Source organism: Struthio camelus, chromosome 1 (assembly GCF_040807025.1).
Source record: "Struthio camelus isolate bStrCam1 chromosome 1, bStrCam1.hap1, whole genome shotgun sequence".
Classification (NCBI taxonomy): Eukaryota; Metazoa; Chordata; class Aves; order Struthioniformes; family Struthionidae; genus Struthio; species Struthio camelus.
Genome location: NC_090942.1, coordinates 154,522,556 through 154,547,084, shown reverse-complemented (window position 1 = coordinate 154,547,084; position 24,529 = coordinate 154,522,556). Strand labels below are relative to the sequence as shown.

At 40.0% G+C, this 24,529-nt stretch overlaps 1 protein-coding gene across 1 annotated transcript in view; it reads left to right on the top strand.

Annotated features, from left to right (window-relative positions):
• The first annotated feature begins 226 nt into the window (after positions 1–226).
• The window catches only part of UXS1 (UDP-glucuronate decarboxylase 1), a 71,529-nt gene continuing 47,226 nt past the window's right edge, over positions 227–24,529 (top strand). Inside the window, exons 1-5 of the mRNA XM_068925484.1 lie at positions 227–441; positions 13,838–13,865; positions 16,658–16,706; positions 18,513–18,556; positions 22,527–22,587. Of these exons, the coding sequence (XP_068781585.1) occupies positions 345–441; positions 13,838–13,865; positions 16,658–16,706; positions 18,513–18,556; positions 22,527–22,587 (279 nt within the window). The 5' untranslated portion in view covers positions 227–344. The remainder of the gene's footprint in view (positions 442–13,837; positions 13,866–16,657; positions 16,707–18,512; positions 18,557–22,526; positions 22,588–24,529) is intronic.

The following is a 24,529-nucleotide window of genomic DNA, read 5'->3' as shown; positions in this document are numbered from 1 at the left end:
TGATTTTGAAGGCAGTTACGTGAGGGGAAGGAGCAACGCTAACGCCCCCCCCCCCCCCCCCCCAAAAACCGCCGGCGGCCCCCAACGGCGCCAGCGCGCGGCGGCGGCCCGCGCATGCGCAGTGCCGAGCCGCGCCGCCACCGCTCCGGCCGCCGACCTCCTCCAGGGCGGGGGAAGGGGAGGGTGGGCAGACGCCGCTGCGCGTGCGCGGGCGGTTCCCGGGCAGGCCGGGCGGGGGGTGGGGGGGGAGCCGCACCGCTGGGCCGTGCCGTGGGTGGCCGCAGGCGGGCGAGCCTGGTGGCGTGCCCGGCTCTGCAGGCGCCCGGCGCTGCGTGCCGCTGGGCATGGTGAGCAAGGGGCCGCTGCTGCGCCTGTTGACCGCCATCAACCGGAGGAGGATGAAGCTGCTCATGGGGCTCGCCTTCATCGCTTATGTCGCCTGTGAGTAAGCGACCGAGCCGGGGGCGGGTCGGCCCGGCCATTGCTTCCTCGCTGCGGGCGCGCCCCCGGCCCCTTTCGCCGGCCGCGGGAGCGGAGGGGGCGGTGACGGCTCTTGTGCCCCCGTTGCGAAGCGCCGCAGGGGCGGCTGCTCCGGCCGCCGCGGGGAAAGGAGCGTGGGGCGGGGGGGGGGGAGGAGAAGAGAGGGAGAGCGGTTGGGTGCTCCGCCAAACCCCCCGCTTCTCTGAGCGCCCCCGGTGGGGCTGAGGGATTCCTCCTTCTCCCCCATCTCTCCGCCCCGCCAAAACTTTCTCAAGTGCGGCGGGCAGCCGGCTAGGCCGTGGCTGCGGGTGCCCACGGGGCAGCCGGGGGCGCAGGCGAAAGCAGGGCTCCGGGTGGGTGCGCTGATCCCGGTCACGCATCTTTGCCTCGACCCCCTCCTTGAGGGTTTTCGTGGGGGAGGGTGGACGGCGGGGGGTCCCGCTTCCCTCCCCCCACCCCCCCAGTGACCGTTGGGGTGACCGGTGACCGTTAGGGAGCCGGATCCTGGCGCTGGAAGGCAGGGGTGCCCGGAGCGGCGGAGCCCGCCGTGTTTACACTGCGGGCGGATTACTCAGCATTTGAGCATCCAGGCAGGCTGTAAACGTGGTCGGGTTTCGAGGCGCTGCTAACGTGCGGTGGAGGGGGAAGCCTCTGTCTGCGGACGCCCGTCGGTGGCAGACAAACAGCCGTCTCGCTCTCTCCGTGGTGTAGGTTGCAGCTCACTGAAACGAAGCAGACTTCCAAAAAATAGCAAGAAGTTGGCTGGCACCAGAATAAAGGGGTGGTCAGATTCCCGGGGGTTGGCGCCCCATGCGAGAGGACCGGCTCCAAACTCAGATTCAGCCTCGGACAGTTTTGTGCCCGGCCAAAGGCATACAGTTATATTTCCCCTTTACTATACTTCCCCTATACTTCCCTGCTCAGTATTGTGCAGAAGTATTACACGTGAATGGGAGGTCATGCTGCAGAAAGAGACTTTCAGGGGCTTGCTGGGACTGTGCTGCAGGCCGCGAACCTTCAAGTAGAGCCCCAGGTCTCAGTAGGGGCTGCTTTGTGGGGCGTGTGTGCTGTGAATATGTCTGGTGGTTGAGTACACTGCCTGGGCAAATAGTCTGAGGGGGAGCTGTTTGAATGAGACATGGCTCAAGAAGTGTTTCTGCAGCCGTTCCTTAGACCACTCTTTGTCTATATTAATCTTAAGCTAGTAGCTGTGTGAGGCAAAGATTAAAAAGAAGTTTTTCAGGAGAGGTCTCATGTCTTTGTTTTTGTAGAACTTTCCGATTTCCTTTGGGGGATAAATAAATGGTGTTTTGTTTTGTTTTGGTTTTTTTTACTAAGTATGTAGTTGGACTCTAAGAGCCGGAGGACAGGTATAAAGGTACTTGGACACATCTTAAAATAACCATTAACAGGGATGTTTGTGATGGACCTTTTAGACATGAGTTAGATAGAGGGCATCTCAGATTTATGTTGTCAGTCCTCTTCCCGTTCTTGTCTAGATTCATTCTGTTGCATTTTTTTCGTATTCAGTTTATTTTAGGTTAGCCTTTTCTTTGTTTTCAGGCTTACGTAGGTTTTATGGAGGCAGTGAGTGCACCATGAGAAGGGATCTTTGAAGATTTGTTCAGCTTAGCTGAAGACAAATAGCTCTTTTGATGCTCGGAAAGATATCTAAGTGAGCTGTCTTTGGGAGGTGCATATGCAGGGTTTATTTAGGACCTTCCCTTTGCATTTGAGAGGGGAAAAAGATGCGATTCCAGTACTGATTTTGGAAGAAGGGTGGTGTTTCCTACCCTGGGAACACGACACAGGAATTCCTTTTACAACCGTATGTTACTGTGTTTGCAAGACCTCGTTATTTGGTTATTACTGCTGTTGAAATTAAATGCCAGCTGTGACTCCTCGGACAATCTTAGATTTGTCCAAGTGGCTTCAGGCTCCGTGCATGCTAAAGCAGGGATGGCTTAATGTCCATTTTTATTTATTTTTTTATGTTTTGCTCAAAAAGGAACTTAGTATTGAAAACATTGTTACTAGGGTGGTGTGAAAATACTGGAATTGAGAGGCAATTGACATGGCCCCCATGACCTGGTTATTGATTCGATTCTATAGACAGCAGCTGATGTTTGCTTTCTAATCTTGTGGGTAGAGATTAGCCTTAAGGGAGGAAAAAATGATATAAGAATTTTTGTTATCCGAGCTGTAAATATTAGAAGTCTTCTCGCTGTTTGTTACTGTCGGTTCTTTGAGTTTCAGAGAAATGGGAGGAAGAGAGGGACTGCAGTCCAATGTGGGAAAGAGTGTCCTGAAAAGGGAGTAGCTTGATATCTGATAGAAGTAGGCTTTTGTAAATCTGCCATGTCTAGTTGTGTTTTTCAGTCTTTTGGCTAGTTGTGTAGTGGAATCATTGGTTACGGCTGTGGTATCTTCAGTATAGTATGACATGTTGGCAGATGGCACTGCTCTAATAGGTTCTAGAGAAACTATTTTTTGTTATATTTTTTATGGAAGTGATTGTGATCCCATCCCCCCCTATCTTGAAACTGTACTCCTTGCAATATTACTGAATCATTGCTGTGCTCTGCAGTCAGAAAATGCCAGACTAAAATAGCCTAGAACTTGAGAAAACTGAGCTGCTGGTGTAGGTGTATGCGCTGGCACTTTTTATTTTCTTTCTTTTTCAAGTACTCTCCAAATGACTAAGTGTTTTCAGGATATACACCTCCCTTCCATGAATTTCCATTCAGTGTTAGTATATGGGGAATCAGATTTGGAGCACAGTATGTTGCAAGGAACAAAATGCTTAGCGAGTATTCCACGTTATTTTTTATTTGCTAGGAGACGGAGCTTTTTGATAGTGCCATTTTGTGAGCTTAGCCCTGAGAGAATGTTTAGAGCATCTAATCTTTTAGCAAAGTGTCTTATTTCATAAAAGCTTCTCCTTTGAATGCAAATTTGATGCAAACGTGCCTAAAGAACAGCTTTCCCAGAGTTAGCAAACTAGAGGAAGAGCTTACTAAAGGCAACTGAAAGGCTCTCTGCTATCTCGTTCTCAAGAGTCATTGAGTGGCTCTCTTAGTAGTTTCACAGCGCAAAGTGATGCGTGGCTGGGCTGGCTTTGGTATCCCTGCACTGCATGTCCATCCATGCACCACCCTTCCAAGCACATAAGTGGTTTTACACCAGATAAAGGAGCTGGTCTGGATTAAAAAAAATCATCTGGCAAAAAGGTGTCGGGGTCCTTCTTAGGCTTGTAAAACCAGTTCACAGTGTGGGCATTCAGACAGCTGTTCTGGCCCAGCAGAGGATACGGTGCAGTGGGGAAATGAGCAGCTGGGCCAACTGATAAGCAGTATTGTCACAGCATACTTTGCAGGTTCTACAGCTTGTGTCTTATCTAAGGAATCTTGTTGATTTTGGTTGAAGTACCACTCTGATATGAGGTGCTCGTTCAGATGCGTGCTGAAGATACCTAGAACTCTTTTTGTGAACTTCTTTGATTTTCCTAATTCCTCTTAGAAGGGTCTGTGCTTTCCATCTGGGTTTGGATTATGTCATGTTTGATCCCTAAATTTATAAATTAAATTTACATTACTTAAAAAAAAATCATTTTCCACATGAAATAAACTGCTGTGCTGTTTGTAAGAGTACAGAATCCAAAAGGAACACTTCTCTATAGCAGACAGAAGAAAGCTGCTGTAACTTATGCAGATGTGCCCTTGCAAAGCTGAACAGTTTAGCTAAGGATGCAGTTGCGTTTACCTGATCTGTTGGTCTTTGGCAAAATACCATCACCCTGGTGATGAATCTGGAGATCATGTAGCTAGTGAGCTATCTGAATCGTTCAGTATAACATTACTAATTTTTGCAGGGGGAGAGAGGCAGATTAGATTGCTCGACTTTAGTGCAATGCTGTCTATGAGTGCATGCCTTTCCTGTGCTATATGTAATGGGAAGCTATGCCCAAAGGTTGAACTGTCATTGCCCTTTTAAAGGGAGAAAAATCTTATGCTAGATCTTTTCTCTGATTTGAATCCCTACAAGATAATGCAGGAGCGCTTGTACTAAGTGAAGGAGGTGTTGCGAACTTGGAGGTGGCCTGGAACCAATCCTTTCAGTTAGGCTGAGCTTGCATCATCTTGAAGCCATTGTGAAACCGCAGTTTAAGAATATGAAGGTGGAGACTTTAAAATGTCTACCTATTTGTAGGATGCCATATCAATATATAGAGGCCTTAAATTCCTTTCTTTTGCAAAGTTGAAAATGTTCATTCAGCTTTATACAGATATGCTGAGTTGCTTCCGCAAGACTATCTTTGTAGAATCAGGACCTTGTTTAAGTTGTTGGAAAAACTTCTGTAAAACATTGACAAGCTCTGGTCTTTAAATCCTGGCTGCAATCTACATGGTTTACTTTAATCTTAATGCTGCTGTAAATAATCTAGTGATGTCTTGGTATAAGTAGGGAGTTGTGTGTTCTTAATGAAAATTAACTAAGAGCTCTATTTCTGGTAAAGTAGAACAGTTCTCTTTGCTCATTTGTAGATCAAATAAATTCTCTGGAAGTATGTCAGTATCTTGTTCTTTCTCCAAGGTAAAAAAGAATGAATGGAAGGGTGCTGTCGTGAGATTTAAGGTTAAAACCTCATTACTTTTACAAAATAAATTACAGCACAGTTACTAATACAACTTAAAAACATGTCAAAATAATATGAGTAAAGTACATCTTGGAGTCTAGTAGCTTGACTTCTCCCAGCCTTGTTAGTTTCCCTAATTGTATTATTCCCTATGTAGTATAAGGTTAGCCATTTGTTTTTGTCCAATTTCCATCAGGTAGGAAGAATGTAATATACTCTTCTCAGAATATCAAAGAGGTAGTAAGCTTTTAGATTTGACTATCACCAGCTTCTTGCATTTTAATGTCTCGTATGTGTTCAAAATGAAGATTAAATGCTGCTTATTGTTGTGTTTTTGATAACTTGAAACTTTTACTTTCACTTTCGAGAAGAGAAAAAGTAGCTGTGAGTTTGTCCCTCTCCTGTTGCTTCAGGCTAACTGTCTGAAAGTTATTTAGCGCTTATTTTGAGAATAGCAGAGCCATTCTTCCTTGCCCAGCTGCTTTACAACTAGCTAGCAGGATTGGCCAAGGAAAAGGTAGGAATGGTCTGATATGACATCATCTTTGGCTGCTTCTTGTGTCAGCATGCCAGGGATTCTCCACCAAAAAAAACAAACCAAAAACATTTGCTTGCTGGCTTCATGTCTTGCAGAGCTGCCTTTCATGTGTGGGTTTATGCAAATAAGTTACTGTCTTCAGCTCTCTTGCTTCCAGTTCCCTTGCTCGTCAGACTTCCAACTAGCTGTAGCCATGTAGCTCATGAACGTTTGCTAGAGCTCCAATAGCAGTTCTGAATTCAAGTCAGGAATAAATGGGCTTTGACTTGTGCCTTGCTAGCCACAACTTTTTTTTTTTTTAAACTTGCTTTCTTTACAAATTCACTCTCACAGTTTGCAGTGTTTCGTGTTTACTGTGGCATTTGCAGGAAGTGGTCCTGTCTTTTTTTTTTTTTCCACTCCAGGACAAGTACTGTTAGAGCTTTCATCTTCTTTCCTCCCTGCCATTATGCAAAGGGGAAATGTTTGCCCTTTCTTTTTCACTGCTGTTTCCTTTCTCGAAGGCTGATTGACCAAAGTGGAGTTCAATTTGAACTAGTGCTTTTCAACCTCTCCTCCTTGGACCCTAGATCAGGGGAGGTGGGGTTACTGTGTGAGCTTACCTGAGGAGTCTTGTGGAAGGTGACTGGCAGAAATGAGTTTGTTTTCAGTAGACTTAAATGTGTATAGCAGGGATCTGTATTGTAACGAAGAAAAACCTTAGCAGTCAACAAATTTTAAGAGGTACTGCAAATAATTGACTTGAGTCATGACCCCTCATTTAATTGCCACACCCCAGTTGACTGCTCAGGTTCTGAGGTTTGACACGTCTGCTGGTGCATCGTCTGTATCTTGGGCACATGGAATATTCATGTGCCTCTCTGGGTTTCTGGAAAAATGTCCCGCAACTCTTCTGCCTCGGTCAGGGAAACAAAGGGAAAGTTGAGAGCTAAATTAAGCAGGCAGCGCTTAAAAAATGGAAATGCCTTTTAAAAATGGAAATCCCTTTTTAAAAAATAGAAATGCCTTTGAGAACTCAGGGATGCTGTGTAGACTGGAGAAGGCATAGTTTGTGTAAAACTAAATATGATACATTTCAGTTGCTGGAGATAACAGTCCTGCTGCTTTCTCTTTCCTTCGCACTAAATAGGGAGATTTGTGTCCAGCAGCCTTTAGAGGTCTGTTCGCTTAGAAGGTGCGAGAAGCCTAGCTGACTAAGGTTACGTTATTTTTACCTGAGGCTGGGTCATGAGCTCAAAATACTCGACTGGTATAAACTCTTTTACCTCTTTTTGTCTGCATTGTGTAGTGTTACAGCAGCCAAAAGACTTTTGTTTGATTTTTAATTGATGGTGTCTGGCTTACATGATGTTACTGATGTTTAAATAAATATTTAAAACAACCTTCCAAGCTGTTGATACATACTAAATACCTGTGCATATGTCTTTACTAGATGTGCCACGATTGCATTTATTTTATCATATTTCAAACTTTTATAACACTTATCCCTAAATCTGCCTTGCTTTTACCAAGGGAGTCAATGTTAGGGTTCCTACTGCAGCGCATTTCATAAAAATACTGCCACAATTTTGGGCAGTGTCTTTTCAAATTGAAAAGCTTGTTAGGTGGAGCCTTTGACACCTTTTTAGAGAATACAAAGCCAACCGTCATCCTTTCTGCCTTTTTTTTTTTTTTAATGTGCAGTGTTACTTTAAAGCAAAAGGAGAAAATATTTTTCTCCACTTACTTTGTGCATTTAAAGTGCGTAGATCAGATTTATCTGAGGATGGGCGTAGTTTCTTAGGTTTTTTCATCATCTGCTGCTGTTTGAGGAAAAACACATTTTACAACATTGTCTATTGTTAAGTGAAAACGACACACAGGGGTATTAGCAAGTTAGATTGCTTACATTTCAAGTTGCCAGTGTGATTTTTAAACTGATTCAGAATGCAATCATTGCATATTACTGCAGTTAGGTACTGCTAAAAGTCTTTGTGTGGATTCCCTAGGGAATGTGTACCCTTTGTAGGCAATTACAAAATGTTTGCAAACTACCTTGTTTCAATCCAGTAACTTCAAATTAGGGAAATCTTGTGATGTCCAGGCACGCTCAAATAAACATAGCAAAGGAAATGGAAGATCCTGATTAGAATTTCATAATTGTAATGAGTTCTTTGGAGTGAAAAATGCATGCATTTTATTTTAAATGTCAGACTTTATCTCTTTATAGTAACTAATAATCAAGTAGGATTACCTATTTGTGGTTAAATCCAGAGTGTAGACAAAGAAGGGTAAGTGAAGTGTGATATGGGGGCAAAGTGAGGAAGAAAGGAGTGGAAAAACTGAACAGAGAACTGGAAAAAAGTCTAACCCAAGTTGGAAAGAATTGTCAATTGAGAAGTGAGGAACACTATTCAGTCTTTGATTAAGTAATGATGGTAACTGAAATGTTACAGCAAGTATACACGTATGAAGGTTCTCTTCCAGTATGAAGTCAGTTAATCCTTGTAATAAAAGAAAATTGACTTAATGTTATATCTCACAGCAGTGGGAGTGATCACTTTGCTGAGGTTTCTGAGTAGCCCTTCTTAAGAAAAGGCAGAAAACAGTTGTCCTATGCCTATATTCTTTTTTTTTTTTTTTTTTTTTTTTTTTGCTAGGGGATGACTAGCTGAGGTATAGAGTGGTGTAGCCATCCAGTTTGAAGGGAGAGCCCCTTCAGAAAGCCCTGTGTGCTGGTGTCTAGGGTGCTTCCCACGTGGGTGAAAGCTGGAGTTCCTGTCTGCTTTCTTTGATTTGGGGCAGGAATTTTAATAATGAACATGAAATGTAATAGGAAGAGCTATTGACCTTACAGAAATCTATGCAGACATTAGAATTGTAGATTTCTTTTTCTCCTTTTTTTTTCTTTTGTTAAGATTCAAACTATTATATGTTACCTAAAGGCATGATCCTAAATTTTACCCAGGAAGTGGCCATTTCATAATGCAGAGTTATGATTAATATTTGCATGTTGTTGTATCCAATAATATTGCAGTGTACTCTAATCAATATAATACTGTTCTAAAGCAAATTCAAAAAAAAAAGTACTAGGATTACAGGAATGCAGACTATAAAATAGAGGTCCAAATGCGCTGATCAAATAATCACTTTCTTTATTACGTATCTAATTGAGATATGCAAAAGAATTAAATGCTTGTTTTAATGTATCTGCAATGCTAATCAACACTTCAGGAGCTCCTGTTGCATGCTTTTCCATTCTGCCTAGTTTTCCTCTGAAAAGGAAAAGCTTTTTACCAAGAGACTGATGCTGCTGAGCGTCTATGAGAGTCTGATTTAAGGAAAAAAGATTCTCTTTGAATGCCATTGCATCTCTCTGAAATAAGAGATTTGACTGGAGTGATTCACTCTTGATTATTCAGATGTTAAGGTTCTGCTCTAGAATTTCATTTGTTTCTGCTTGCAGTTTCTGTTGATAGCAAAATGCCTTCCTAGCCAATATCATCTTATGCTGTCCTATTGGAGGACTGGAAGATGTAAGGAGGGCAATACAGGGAAAAAAGTCCCACATTTTCAGCTACAATTACTTGAGCAAAACTTTATAAAGAAGTTTCAAAGGTAAATATTTTGAAAAGGCACGTGACGTAGCCATTGGGAGAGAAAATGGTTTTAAAAGAGATTGTATCCGTTGTTACAGGTAGTACAGTTGGATCTGGACAGGCATCACAGTGTTGCTTTTTAAAACAGTTTAAAATCTATGTGATGCTGAAACCAGTATCTTCTGTGAAGATTTGAGTGTTTATTACTGTAAGTGCCTTATGGTAGGCCGTGACTTGATTTTAATGTCATTTGAAGAAATCTGGAGAAAAGGGATCATCCTAGGGTAACAGATTTCCTTTTGAAATTCTGTTTTTTTTCCCCCCACCGTCAAATGCAGGTAGCATTGGTTTTCTGGTTGCACCAGCTGTTGTGGATGATTTAAGGCATGCGAGGGTCTCGAGTAGTCTAGTAATTGTGTTTTATAAAAACCTATGCAGAAAGTATTGTGGCAGATGACATATGTCTCGAAGGACATTCAAATTGAAACATACAACCTGTTTCTATATTCTCAGGATCTAAAAGAATAATTTTTTTCGTACTGTAAAGTGCAACTGGTCAGAAGCAAAACTCTGATGGATAAGGAAATGTCCATCCAACCGTGGATGCTCTTTAACAAATTGTATGGGATTTCTATTTTTCCTTGTTTGTGTTTGTGACTTAATAGATTTTATTTTTTAATTCAGGCCAGCCCCATGCTTTAACGGAGCATCCAGAGAACAAATAGCACTTGGAAAGCTCCCTGGCCCTTTGTTAAATGTAGCCTGATCATTATACTGTTCCGTCTCCAGCTTAATTTCAGAAGTGGTTTTCTCTTGGAAAATTAAACAAGAGCTTAAATTCTCAGCAATGCAAATTTATTCAATAGAAAGAAAACTAATCTTTGCTCATATGTGACTGATTGTCTTTTGTTGAGTGGAGTTACAAGAAGTTTTGGGGAAATTTGCAACAGTTTTACTGTAAGGTTGTGCTTGCCAACTTGTTATAATTTTATTTCTCAGGGACAGGAGAAAGGAGAAAGGAATGAGATTTTCTGAAAACCGTGAGGCATAGTGTTTAATTGTAGAAGTTTAAATACCTCTTTAATAACAAAACTGTGATTAAGGCTTTAAGAAACAAATATCCTCTTTTCGAAAAGTATTGTTATTGTTTCCTCCAAGTCATAGCGTTCTTCTTCTTCGGAAGCTGTCACTTTAATGTGTAGTGTCTATAGGAGTAATTAATGCCTCTGGTATATTTTTGATCTTCATGGTATTTGTAATTAACTCTTGCAAAAATCCTACCAAAAAAAGTGATTGTTATTATTTTATGGAAGGGAAGCAGAAGGAAAAGGGGAAAAAATGCTAGATCAGATAGAGCCAAAACAGGACAACTCCTTTCTCCTACGAGCCATTAAACTAGGCTTTCATGTGTTTCAGAACAACCCAGATGTTCTGATCTCTTCCCTAATAGCAATTTAATATGTATTACCTTAATCAGTCATTGGATGAAGTTTAGAAATAGTCCTTTTAGAGAATAAGCAGAACTTTTATTTCCTCTTTCTTGTAGGTGGATGTTTAGTTACAAAGTCATGCTTCCTTCTGTCTGGTCTAATTAATCATTAGTTCTTTACTTTACTTTCACCGAGTTTCAGTAGGTGGCAGGACGACTCTTTGTCTGTTAATGCCCACTAGTTGGATGGGTAGGAAGTCCTCCAGGGAGGATGTAGTGTGTGTGTGGTTGTGGGGGCATCCTTAAGGCGTGAGAGTTGGCATAGGACTGTTATTGAGTGTGAGTACCTTTTAGCTTAAAAGGTATTGTGTGGGAGTTTTATTTGTTTAAAGACTGGCTTTTGAATTTTGTGGGGTGCTCAGTTATGTTAGGGTTTGCTCAAGTTGGGTCCATTAGGAGTGTGAGGCTTTGGAAAGCTGCGTTTGTATATAGCATCTGATTCATGACTTTGCTGGTGTGGAAGTATTTTTTGGCCGTCTGCCTTTGTGCAGGTTTTGATGCCTGAATTTGGTAGGCATTAAGGGCTTTTATGGTGTGTTTGGAGATTTTTGACTTGGATATAGGCTTTTAATTCTTCATCATTCTGATAGTGAGTTTGGGCCCAGTGTTTTAATATGCTGATGTTTCCTTCATTCAGAAAAACTTCCTTACCTGAATGTCAGACCTACCTTGCCATAACCTTTATGTAACAATTGTGATGTGCACCATAGTGCAAAATCGTACCTCTGATCCCTTTGGCTAGGGTGGACTCACATATAGTTTATGTCAAGGTTTGAAGGAAAGTTTCTTGGAAACATGCATTCAGAGTTCTTTGTGAGGGTCTAAGGTACTGCAAAACTTCTGGAACATCTCTCTGTGTGAAATGTTTCACGATCCTTCAAATCTCTCCACGTGGCATTTCCTGTACGTAGTTCACTTTGCTATTAACATTCTTTTTTGCAGTGTTACAAAAATGCTCCAACTTTGTGGAAGTCTAATGGAAGGACTGCTATGGACCTGTAACATCAAGCATAGTGTAGTGTTTTTGGAAGTGTATAAGTGTTTCCCTGAGTAGTTCTCCACTGCTGTGGACACTGAGCACACAAATAAACTCTCTCTTTTTTTTTTTTTTTTTTTTTTAAACCAATTCCTGCTTCACTGACTAGGCCCAAACGTTTCCTGCCACTACATAAACCATATGGTACCTGTTTGTACGTCGTTCTATAGGTCAGGAAAGTAACCTATTGTCAGTATATCTGAGTAATGCGTAACTTGATAATTCTGTACCCATGGTTGTCAGTTAAATGGTCATAATTCATTACAAAAAAGAGGAGTTTTTTGTTAACCTTATCATAAACATAAAATTTATAAAATGCTAACCAGACAATAGATTACTTTAACCTAGTGCTAAACATTTTATCCCTTTTCCCCACGGAGAATTTACTTTAGTGTTTCTAATAAATATAAAATCCAGTGTCTTGTATTCATTTAGATTTTATTGATCAGCTGTTCCTAATATAAAGCTTCCCTCTGTCTTCCCCAAAGACGACAGAGGTTTTCTCATACCATCACTGATCTCTAGTGCCCCCCTGCAGTTTGTTTCATAGTCTGTCACGGATCCATTTGAGTTACTCTTTGAATTACTCAGCAGTGCAGTTAATTTTTCCACCCCCAAATGGATAGAACAGTAACTGTATTATGGCATTCTCACCTGCGTCCCCCACACTTCTCCTGTTTTGTTTATTCCGTTGCCCGGAAGGTGACTGCGATTGTTGCTGTGGTTTTTGCTATCTTGTTTCATAGACACCTTGTCATTACTTGAGATGAATAAATAATAATCCTAGAAATACATATGCAAGGCCTGAATCTAGGTAAAGTGAAATAGCATTAATTCTACTGCTGGCATACTATTGCAATAGCTACTGCTTGAGGGCTGAAACACAGCTTATGAAAACTAAGATCACTTCAGAAGCTTTGTTCTGTATGTGTGTTAATATGATAACTGCATGCAGGCTACTCCTCCTCCTTAAAACCTAGTGGAATTTATATGCTTAGGCTAAGCCTTATCTCTTAGAGAGCAATTACAGAATGATTTTCTGGAGATATTCTGGGTGCCTTTTCTGTATTGTTTATTGTTAGAGTCCCTTGCGTTAACTGTTCTGTATTAACCTTATTCGTCTTGAAGATCTGAAATTGTCAGCTCTCCAGTACAGCCTGCCACATGACTCAGAACTTTCTCATCTTTTCACTTTAGGCCACATTCCATCTACTAAAGTGAAAAGGAAAGGTTGTGTTCTGATAGTCTGAGTGTAATCTTTTAAACACAAAATAGCTTCAGAAGAAATTTTTTAATAGAGAGTAGATTCAGCAGATAAGTCTTTTGAGAAACAGCAGATACTTGTTTCCTCTACTGTTATACTGTTGTTTATCTTCCTAAAAACTATTTTCTGTACAAAAAGTATAATAAATGAGCTTTGTTTGCTTAGTGAGGCATTTGGTTATATTGCTTAGACCCCTTTTGAGTCTACGTCACAATATAAAAAACTCTTAAAACTTTTAATGTAAGACTGTTGTGTCACCTTTTTGTACTGGTTCAGCTATTCCCTGTAGTGGCCGGTCGTCTCACCCTTGTCGTTCTGCAGTCTCCAGTTCTTGTGGGTCAGGTCTACAGGACCTTTTTTCTGACATCCCTAACAAACAAGTTGAGAACTCTGGTTTGGTTAATCCATGTGCTGTTACGAATAAAGGTTGAGAGAATTCTTGTATATTTTTTATTATGCGATATAGGATGGAAGTAATGTTCAGGTAAAAGTATCCACTAACTTGTTTGCTCAGATAATTCCAGGTAGACCCTGGAGTGTTTTAGTCCATTTTAACTGAATGATTCTATTTTCCACCTTTTACTGCAGTCTCAGGTAATTTCATGGGAGTTCCTCCCGTACTTGTAAACTGTGTTCTGATCACTTGGGGGCTGTGTGTGTGTGTGTGTGTATATACACACACATACACATGTAACTTTTCTAGATAATTAGTGATGAACAAATTTAATATTGTTTTAAATTCCTTCTGATAATAGAAAAATGGCTTCATGTACTATTATATGACACTAAAATGTTCTCTCTCTTCTTATTTTCCAGCTGTATGGGGAAACTTTGTCAATATGAGGTAGTGTATATTATTTTTGCTATTGAATATCTTTACGTGAAATAAAGTTGACTGTTACCTCTCTCATCACCATGTAGCACCATATATCAAGTAGGGAGAAAACAGAACAGCAGTTCACACTGCTGGAGTGGTTGCTAAGCAACTAATACCGCTTTTGAGTAAAAGGTGTTCTGTCACAGAAAGAGTTGTGTCTGTGCTGCAGATCTGACCCAGGATTTTACACGTTCTTTACACAAATTCATCTTCTGAACTGGGAGACGTTTTTAGGCAACTTGGTTAGCCTAAGTGGGCGCGTGGGCTTGGCTTGTGCTTTCCTTCAGTGCAGACCTGACCATGTCTCAGTGACAACACAGGCTTAAACATTCAAGAGGAGCGGGTCCTCCACTGCTTACTGTAATTACACTTCTGTGCCTAGAAACAGTGGTGTGCTTTTGAAGCTTTTCCCCTCTACAGTTAGCTGGGAAATAATCCAGTGGTTTAACTGCTGAAAAGCAAAAAATCTTGCAGTGTGCTTTCTCAGAATTTTTGCCCGTAGAAATAGGAAGGCCTACCATACACAGGCAACTTATAAAGGTTTTCACAGTATTGCTGCTTGCACAAGTGTGTGTCTTCTGGGAAAATTCATGGGGAAGATGTGATTAAAAGAGAAGATGAGGAGAACGTGGAGACATAATCTGTTCCCTACAACAAAATCTTTGCCCATAGAGGACAAAATATTCCACCATGTTGTTTTACTAGAAAAGCGTTTCGTTATTCTGCTGCCATGCTTAGTGGCACAGAATAGAGGAAGACTGAAGCAAAGCAAGAGAAGTAATGAATTTTCTGGGTATTCTGATGCACCTAGGACAGTTTACCCTGGAATATGTTCTTACCCTTAGCTGTCCGCTCCATTCCTCTCGGAGCTTCCCACACTTGCTGCGAAGAGTGATCAGCTGTTAACAAAACAGCTGCTGAACTGCTGCAGCTTGCAGATGGAGATGTTATATGGATTACCATGTTATAGTGACCAGCAGATTATGGCAGCTGAGCAGCTGTTAAATGAGCAGCTGAGCATTTCCGAAGGAAGGGCAAGAACCTGAGAGAGAAGTCTGAAGAGGGCAGGTGGTGATGGGCTCCAATATGTAGGTTCCCTGATAAGCTCTTCTTACTCAGATTTTGGCAACTAGTTGCATGTGCCTCTTTATTTGAGGAGTATTTTATGGAGCTGTGGGGGAAATGTTTTGTTTCCCAAGATCTGATGTTGGACCTCAGCCAATAAGATTGCCTGTGTAAGGAGGAAAAGCTCATTTAAAACTAAACTGTCTAGTGTCAATCCTTAAACTCCAGGTTTTAGAAATAAATAATGGTAGAAACCATTTCTGAGAAGAGCTTTTAATAAGCTGAAGGTTTTTCTAAATGTTCCTTAATCATGTAGCAAAGCGGAAATGTTATGTATACCACAGATAATTCCTGAAAGCTTTTTGAAGCTTTTGGGTTTCTTAGGAAATGTAAAGAATTTACAAGAATTACTTCATATTGTTTCCTCATAATAAATTCATACTATGTTGACTGGAGGGGTTTTTTATTTGCCACTATTACAATGAATTACAATTTGTTATGAAAAGATGGTTTAGGGCTAGTGTGCCTTAGCCTAGGAATTTACTGCACTCCTTACTGATGAGACGGAATGAACCTGTTCAATGAGATTTTTGCCTTAGTAACGTAGACTAAACTGACTTTAGTAAGAGAGGTTTACAGAGGGATACGAAGGGAATCGTTGCCACAACTTCTAATAGCGTGGCATGTATATATCTACTTAACAAAGAGCCTTCTGTTTCTTTAGGTGTAGTGACTTCACGTCCCAAGTAAAGGAGCTCTGTTTTATTTGAAAGAACTCCATTTTATGCTGGAAGCCCGTGAACCCTCTAGAATGTAAAAACTTACTACTGTAAGACTTGATAAATTATTCCCCTTTCAGAGGGAGGGTGCAATTGAAAAATACAGATACTTGAGGAAAATCACATAGACTAGATGCAGGAGGTGAAATTTAAAAATATGTATTCTGCATTTGTAGAAGTTTACTCAAAGAGTAGAAACTGCTAATGGCTCAAGAAATTTTACACAACTGCATGCTAAATAAGACCAAACAGATTTGTTCAAGACAACTTCCTAGGTAGTCTTCTGTTTTCACAGGTCACCTTGACATCCTTCATCCTTCAGGGTATAGGCTTAGCTTCACTTCATAGAAGGAGTATTCATGTGAGAAGTCACTATTGCCCTTCAGATGGTCAATTAAGACAAACTTCAGGATTTTTTTTTTTCCTTATTTTTATAAAAGTTCAAAGTCAAAGCTAAACAGATTTCTCCTTCTCTTAGATTGAAATTACGGTTGTGGCAGTAAGGGAAAATGTTTCATTAGCGTACTTGTAGCGTACAGTGAAAGCAGACCCTAAAAAGACATCTTAGGCACTCTCATAGTAAAGTTACACTGAAAAATTTTTCTGCTGACCCTACCCTTGGTGCAGTAATTAGACACTTTTCTATACTAGAGTTTTCTCTGTAAAATGAATGTCATCTTGAGTGTTACTACCTTTTTCCTGTGGATTTGGTTCAATGTCTGCCAAACTCTGTGACAAGACTATAGTCAATTTCAGTGGAGATCGGTCATCCACTTTAATTTGCTCTCACTATGTCTATAAAATAGTGACTTGGATTGTTTAAAAGATACTGTTCTAACAAGGAAAATATGTTGCAGGTGCATTGTAGCGAATATTGCTTAGTTGTGGATTATTTTTTTCTTTTCTCACCAACAGGTCTCTTCAAGAAAACGGAGATCAGAAGGTGGAAAGTAAAATAGAGGAGGTTAGTTTGCCAGTTCTTGCAGTCTCTTCTGGTTTGAAGTCTCCATTTCACTCATTTCTTACTGAAATGGATTATTTAACCCTTTTCATTATTCTACATTCTGCTAATATCATTCAAAGCATTAGATTCCTATCAATACTGTTTTTCATTATAGTGATGTTTCTAGTATAGATCAGTGATTGTCCTCCTTTTATATTTTTTTCCTCTAAACCTTTCTTGGAAGCTGTAACTCCACAGAGATACTGCCTTGCTGCAGAGACTTTGTAGTAGTCATAGTCCTTCTAAGAGCTGACCTTTGTTACTGAGTGTAGGACTTAACATACAAATTCTTTCCTCTGTTACCCTTCCACAATGTTAAGTAGATATCAGCTTCAGCAGAAATTTGAAACTCCCTAAACGTGTTTTGCTTTGTTCTTAACTCTTGAACTAATGTGTTAGCTGTGTTTGCGGGTTGGAGCTGGTTTGTACCACCAATGCTTTGAGCTCGAGCGCTCACAATTTCTAAGGTAGGCGTAGGTACTGAACACGCTGATGGTTCTGAATTTCTATAGCAGTACCTCTGAGTTTCCATTTCAACCTCTGTTTGATGTGAAGTATTAAAAGTGTTTGCAAAGAAGACTTTCTCCAGATGCTTATAGAATTCCACTTTAACAACAATGAAAGGAAGAATTAAACAGATACAAATATCTTTAAGGTCAGGACACCCTCTCTTTGTGTGTGTGCGCATGTGTATCTTGAACAATCAGAACCGGTAGGGCTATTTGACTATTTGCTGTTCCACAGAGCTGGTTCGTTAATGAATATAAATAACAATACTATATTTCCTCTTAATGTAAATATGCAGCTTATTTCAGTTCATGAAGTTCTGATTTGTCTAGCTCTAACCAGCAGTATTTGTACAAAACAGATGAATGGTGATTGGCAGCGTGTAGCTATTTAGTACCCTCTCAAGCGATACCTGCTGACAGCTTTAAACTTGCGACTGGCCCTATATGTTAAATCTAGCAACAAGCTTTTGGTAAACTTAACAGGAGTTTGGAAACTTGTTTCTGCTGTTAGAGTTTTGAGTGATAAGGAACCTGAAATTGATGCTGACCTCACTGATTCTCTCTTTCAAAGCTATGAATGCAAACAGAAATATTGGTAGGTGAACTTCATTGTCTAGCAGACCCTTTAATAATAATATTTAAAAGCCTAAATGTGTTTTACAACATAATTGGAGGGTATATTTTCGCTTTTTCAAGATAATATTTCTTTACATTCTCAGACCATGTTCTAAGAGGATTATAGCCATTGCACTGAAGCTAATTCCTCTGTCTCTGTAGCCACTGAAATATGTGTTTATGCTGTCCATTTAAGTAGCTGAGGTTTTACTGATTGTCCTGTTGTGTTGTAGCGCAATATTATAGGCTGTTTTGAACAACCTTGGGCAAGTCTCTTGGGCCTGCATTTTTCTAAATAGGAATCATAACCTTGGGTGTTCTTATCCACGTTTTGAGCAACTGCATTAGCTTTGGAGGTACTTTGTTTTCACTGATAAGCTAAGCAATTTCACATTGTAGTTGATTTTCTTTTTGATAAAAAAGTTGATTTACTTTTTCGTTTAAAAAAATATAATTTAAGGATTTTTTTTTTTTTACATAAAGGGTGCTGAAGATGTAAGCTTTTTGGAGTGTCTTCAGTGGAGCTCTTCATATGAGAAACATGATTATTTGCATGATTCTTGCTCTAAAGTAACTACTTTTGTGGATGTTTTGTGATGTAAATCTTGCTCTTCAAAGATTAAATATTCTTCCTTTATTTTAGGCTGTTGCACCTCTAAGGGAAAAAATCAAAGATCTGGAAAAAAGGTAAGTCTCTTCTGCTAAGTTTGGGAACCAATCAGAAAGCAATTTCTTTTTTATAGCAGACAGTCCTGTAGCTTTGGGCTTGAGATGCATGCGTTTTTTGCGTAGGCCCTCAATACTTTTGGATTTTTTCCATATCTAACTGAGGCCTCAAATGCCAAGAGACATTGTCGCGTGTCTGAAATGTTCAGGCTGATTTTTGTGAAGTTCGAATTCTGTGGAGGAATTAGCTGGTTTAAGTCCTGTTGGTGCACAGATTACCATGGTTTGGTAAGTCAAACACAGGTGTATACTGAAGTGTATTGGTTTCAGCCTCAAGATACTGAAAATAAATGTTTTACCTTGTATTCCCCATGCTGGTGATCAGTTACCATGATTCAGCTAATGTAGAATGATATGACTGTGAATCAGTCTATACGCATGGTCTGGATGAGTCTGGATGAGCACAAGTGACAGACTTGCTTCTCTCACCGTTTGTAAGGGAAGATGATAATCTTGAATTCAACTAGATGATATGATGAAGAAAAGCAGACAAGCTTTTGGGTGAATAGCAAGTTCTAAGTTAAACACAAATGTTAAATATGGAGAGGTTCTATGCCGTAGTTCTTCAAGCACCTAAAGTTGGCATATTTAAAAAAAAATAATAATAAAAAAAAAATAAAAAAGGCAGGATGGGAGAAGAGGCTGACTTATTATTCCCTGACTGCTTATGTCCATGCTGCAACATCCTTTTCTCATGTTTATGCCAGCAGACCCATGTGTGTAGCTGGTAGTAAATTGGATGAGGAAACTAAGGCATTTAAGTCTTTCTTCACACACAGCTCCTTCCTACCCCAGCCTGGCTGCCTTTCAGCCATATCAGTTCTCCAGTCCCAGTTTTCACTTGGACAGGTGCTTTTTGTCACGAAGAAAGGACTGGAATAGGTGTGGGAATTGGCAGCTGTGACAAGGACGTGGCTACTTCTTAGTGATGCTGTTTCATAGATGACGCTATTGATGTGCCATACAAACAGCTAGTAGGGAATGGTGTTTTACAAAGGGCAGAATATTGCTTTATCCAAGCAGTGCCAATAAGCTGGGGTGGTTACGTATGGCATATTAGTGGTTAATGTGCTGTTCCTCTCAAAGGGACAGACTCATGTTCCTGTCAGCCAGAGGAACGCTCAACACCTAGAGTTTTGAATTTTATCTTGCCAGTTTGTCAGTGAGCAGTTGCCTTTCCACCATCCATCCCTGTGCTTTTTAAAAAAAAAAAAGTCAATTTTGATTTTTTTTATGACTGACTTGGAAGAGTCACTGACCTGCCTGGCACATGCAGCTTATTTTAGTAAGAATACTGATGAGTTTGCTCATCTCTTGATGCAAGCATGGACTTCATGGATCAAACTAGGCAATTTTTTGGCAACGTGAAACAAACTACAGACTGATCACCTGTAATGGTTGCATGTCATTATACCATACCAGTTGTAATGAAGAATTTATAGAGTAATGACTTCGTGTTCAGCTGAAATTGTTGATGCCTTGTCTCTGTTCAATTAATTTATTTCATCTTTACTGATAGCCCAGTAATTCAAGTACTTCTTTCTGCCACTCACAAAGAACCTTTATGTGAGGATATCCTGATTGGCTTTTTTATTATTGTTGTTGTTATTACTTTTTTTTTTTTCTTAAATGAGCATTAAATTGTTGGATTGGAACTGTTAGGTCAAACTCTTCTCAGGAGGCACCTAAATGTTCTTCTCATTTGGAGTAGTGTGCCATATGAGTTGTTTCAAATTTCTGTAGCAGATCCATAGTAATGAGAGGAAAGAAATAAAATATATTTTACCTCTGATGAGCTGATCTGGAGTTACAGTTTCTCAAAACAGTGGGCATTGCTTATTGTTGTTGGACTTTTTCTAAACAGTGCAGCTGTTTACCTCTGCTGGTCTGATCATGTGTAAGATGTTTGCTAGTAGTGAATTTTGAATTTGATATCCATGTAAAATGACAATAAATAACTACTCACTATTAGATGCCTGAAGGCTGATCCTGCTTGTAAAAAATTATTCTTCTCTAATGGCAATATTTTTTTTACCTCATAAGGTAAAAATGTGGGGAAAAAAAATCTGAAAGCAAGCCATCCCCATGCTTTTGAGAAGCAGGAAAGACAAGAATTCCTTAAGCTAGTTTTCTGACAAAAGGTTATTTATCTTGAACTAAAGTTGGATCAAAGCGAGCATTAGGCCAAGATTAAGTCACATTGTTGCCAGCAGCTGAGCATTCAGCTGGATCAGTTTCAGAATCCTGCCCATTGCCTTTAAGCTGGCCTTGGTGTAATGGAAGCGGCAGGAATGGTTGGGAGTCCCTTTCGCAGCAGTTGGACTTTGTGCTGGATTAATGTGATCAAACAAGCATGGCGTTAAAAATGGAGGAGATTAACTTTTATTTTGCATCTAGTTATTTGGCACTTAACTCTTTTACTCTTCATAAACTTAAAATTTCAATATATTTTTTTAACTCTGTTGCAGTTGGTGAATTTGCCTTTCTCTCACAGGAAGGCTGTATTTCATATGTTTGTATTATGCACATGCACAGCTGTTTCTCATTGTTTCAGCTTGGATCAAAGAAATAGGGTTGCCATTAGTCACTCCTGTAGTGCTATAAGGTACAAGTGCAGGAAACTCTTTACTTCAGTCTTCCTGTATGGGTAATATGGGAAGATTCTGCTGCCATTTTTCCCCTGTGCAGGAAGCTGAAAATGGCATTCACTCTGAGATGAAGGGTAAAAGGTGTCACAAGTACAGAAGCACCTGTGCTCTGCCTCTGAAGAGTTCCCCTTGAGTGAATGATGCATATTAGAAGCAGAGGAGGCCTGGTACTTCGGGATCAGAGGTGTAGAGTCAGTTCAGTCCTAGTCTGTTTGTGAGTAGATGAAAACGCAGTCTTAGTGTGAACTCCTGGCTTATAGGCCTCCCACTTGCTACACTCAATTGCATGTCTAGGCATGTGGAGTAACTGGAGGACAAATGTAACCATAGTTGACCAACGTCATATTGATGTGTAGTTAAGAATTGTTGAAATATTGTCAAGACTAAAATGCTATTTACCCAAAAAAACAGGGAAAAAAAATCGTACTATCTTCCCTCCTCTGGAGATGGTTATTGCCATATACAGTGGGGAGAGAAAAAGTAACATAATTTTATGTGCGTAAAAGCATTCAAGCTCCTGAGCGTTAATTTTAAGCTTAAGAGAGCACCTGAGTTTCATAGGTCATATAATTTTATTTTAGGATTTTTTATTTCTGACTAAATTCTCTTAAAGAAGAAGGTGCAAAAAATTAAGGTGAAAGTAGCTAGAAGACCATCAAAACAAGGACAATCCCACTGCTGGGAAGAAAGTTATGAGTAGCTGTCATACTGAATAAGCTTTCTGGTAAGGTTGTTGAACTAGCTTAAAAACAGTTTATTGAACTTTCTGGTTTTAAACTTTACATTGATGAAACTACAAGGAGAATTGTTTGAAGTCAGTGGTTTAAGTTAACCCTATTTACTTGTTTTTCCAGAACTTTTAAGAAGGTTGTTTGCTCTTCAAAAAAAAATAAATAAATAAAGTCCATCTGTTGCTCATGTTTTATTCTCTGGTGATGCCATACCTAAGACCATTACTTCTGCTCTCAAAAGACAGATGCCCAGTGATTTTTACTAGAAAATCTGTTGGGCAGAAATTTTTAAAACACTTTTTATTATTGGGGGATCCATTTTGATATTTTCCAAGGTGCTTTGACTAAGCATAAGCATAATTTCCTATGTTGGCACAGATTCTTTTTTAGAAAAATGAAGTAAACGTATCCGTAAAAGAACTTCCAGAATCGGAGATCGTCGAAGTCATTTTTGACATTTCAAAGACAGATACAGGAAAGAAAGCATTCTTAAGCAAAAGCAAAGTTGAAACTTAACACAATTTTTCTTATTTGTTTTGGAATGTTCTGTAGTTTCACCCAGAAATATCCACCGGTGAAATTTTTATCAGAAAAGGATCGCAAAAGAATACTGGTAAGTTGGTATTTAATTAGGGCTTGTGCTTGGGAAAGGAAAGAACTGTGTGGAATGTATTTGGGGGATATAGGATTAATTAAAGGCATGGGCAGGAATAAAGTAAATTACCACGGACCGTGTATGTGCTGCCCTAGCTCAGGAGAAGCGGTCCTCTTCTTTTACCCTGTGTCGATGTGCTCAAAATCTAGCATATAGGTAATAGACTTGGGCTCTGGATTGGAGGTGTGACTTGCTGATGAAGCTACTGTTGTCTGCTTGTAATATCTTTAAATTGCCTTGCCGAAGGGTCTTTGTGCGTCCGACTGGCTTAAGCTTGTTAAGACTGGGAAGTTTTTTAGGCATGTCTAGAAGAGGCAGAAAGCTTGTATGACTGATCTGCCCAAAATCTAATCAGGAGTCCAGAAAAGTAGCTGGCCTGCAGCACTGTTAAGACAGAACTGTAAGTGAGACTGAGGGAGTATCCTTCCATCTGTTATCTTCTGTGCTGCTTCTGTGGTATTTCCAAGCACTGTGGACATTTTAGGGTGGAAGAAGAAGGCATGCTAGGTCCGAAGGAGGACTGGTCTAAGGCGTTCTTAAGCTGAGTGAGCTGTACTGCTACATCAGCATTTGAGTTGTATCTACAAACACTTTTCAGATTAGCTGCATGCTCAGATTCTGCTTGTTCTCTCTGTCTTGGGGACAGTCTTGTCCCTAGGCTTCCAAGAGGTAGAGGGAAGCGGAGTTACTTAAGATGTGTTAACATGCAGCTTAAATTTCTACCTCTTAAGTAGAGTGCGAAGTGCAGGACAAACTTTTGCTGAAGTGCCTATAGCTCTAGTTTACTCAGTGTTCTCTTTTGGCTTGACTCTTCAAAATTTAGAAGAAAACACAGAAAAGTTGCAAATAGCGTATGATTTCCCTTTTATTTCCATGGGTGAAGTGGATTGCAAATAAAAGCAAAATTGTCTGCATTGCTATACAAAACTTCATAAAAAATAAATGTTATCAAATTTCACAAGTTTAGTTTCGCAGTGTTACTCTGTCATTTCTTATGACGCTGAAGGAGATAAATTTGTAGGCTGCTTGTTCCCTTGTTGAAATTGGGAGGTACCTTAAGGTTTTAAAAAAAAAAAAAAAAAAAAAAAAAAAAGCATAGACAGGCTTAAGTGAAAATTCCTAAATAGTGTGCTCGTACATGCAAATGTAATAAATTAAAAAACCTTAATGTCATAATTTTCATGTAAAAACGAGAAGATATTTCAGTGCAAGCTATTCATGAGTTGTAGAGCTCTTAACATTAAAACTTCTCCACTAAAAAAAGTTTGTTATTTTGTTGATGCAGCTAGCAATATATTGCTTCAACTATGGTTGCAAGTAGTTGGAATAAGAGTATTTCCTGTTGGTCTGGGGATGAACAGCTTTTTGGCATCTGCGTATTTTAGAGAGATGAAATTTCCAAAGAGAAAGTTAGCCAAAAGGATGAGCGAGTTTTATTGCCGTTTCTTATCTGTTGTGGTTGGTGACCATTCAGCGTGAACTCAAATTGGTCTTCACAAGCTTATTGCCCGAGTGGGCAGATGCAGGCAGTTATGGCGTCACAGTCCTTATCATGTAGGAAGAATATTCTTTTGAGTAGTTGAGGACAGCATTTGGAGGGCTTGTGTAGACCTTGCATGACACTTGGAAATAAGTCGGGAACAAACATGGGAATTGGCAAGGCAAGTGAACTTTCGTATATGATTTGCTTTGTTTTTTGCTGATGGTGTGTGTTTTTCCTGGAATCTGTTCTAATTTATGCTTTTCTCTGAATGCAGTTTTTCACTTTATTACAACCTGGAGGTACCCACAACACTGACCTGAGCAGATAGCAGTTCTAACCGTGACCTTTGTTTATAGCTTCTCTATTTGCAGATGTTTGCCAGGAGGGGAGGTATCTCAGCTAAAACTAGATTCTCTG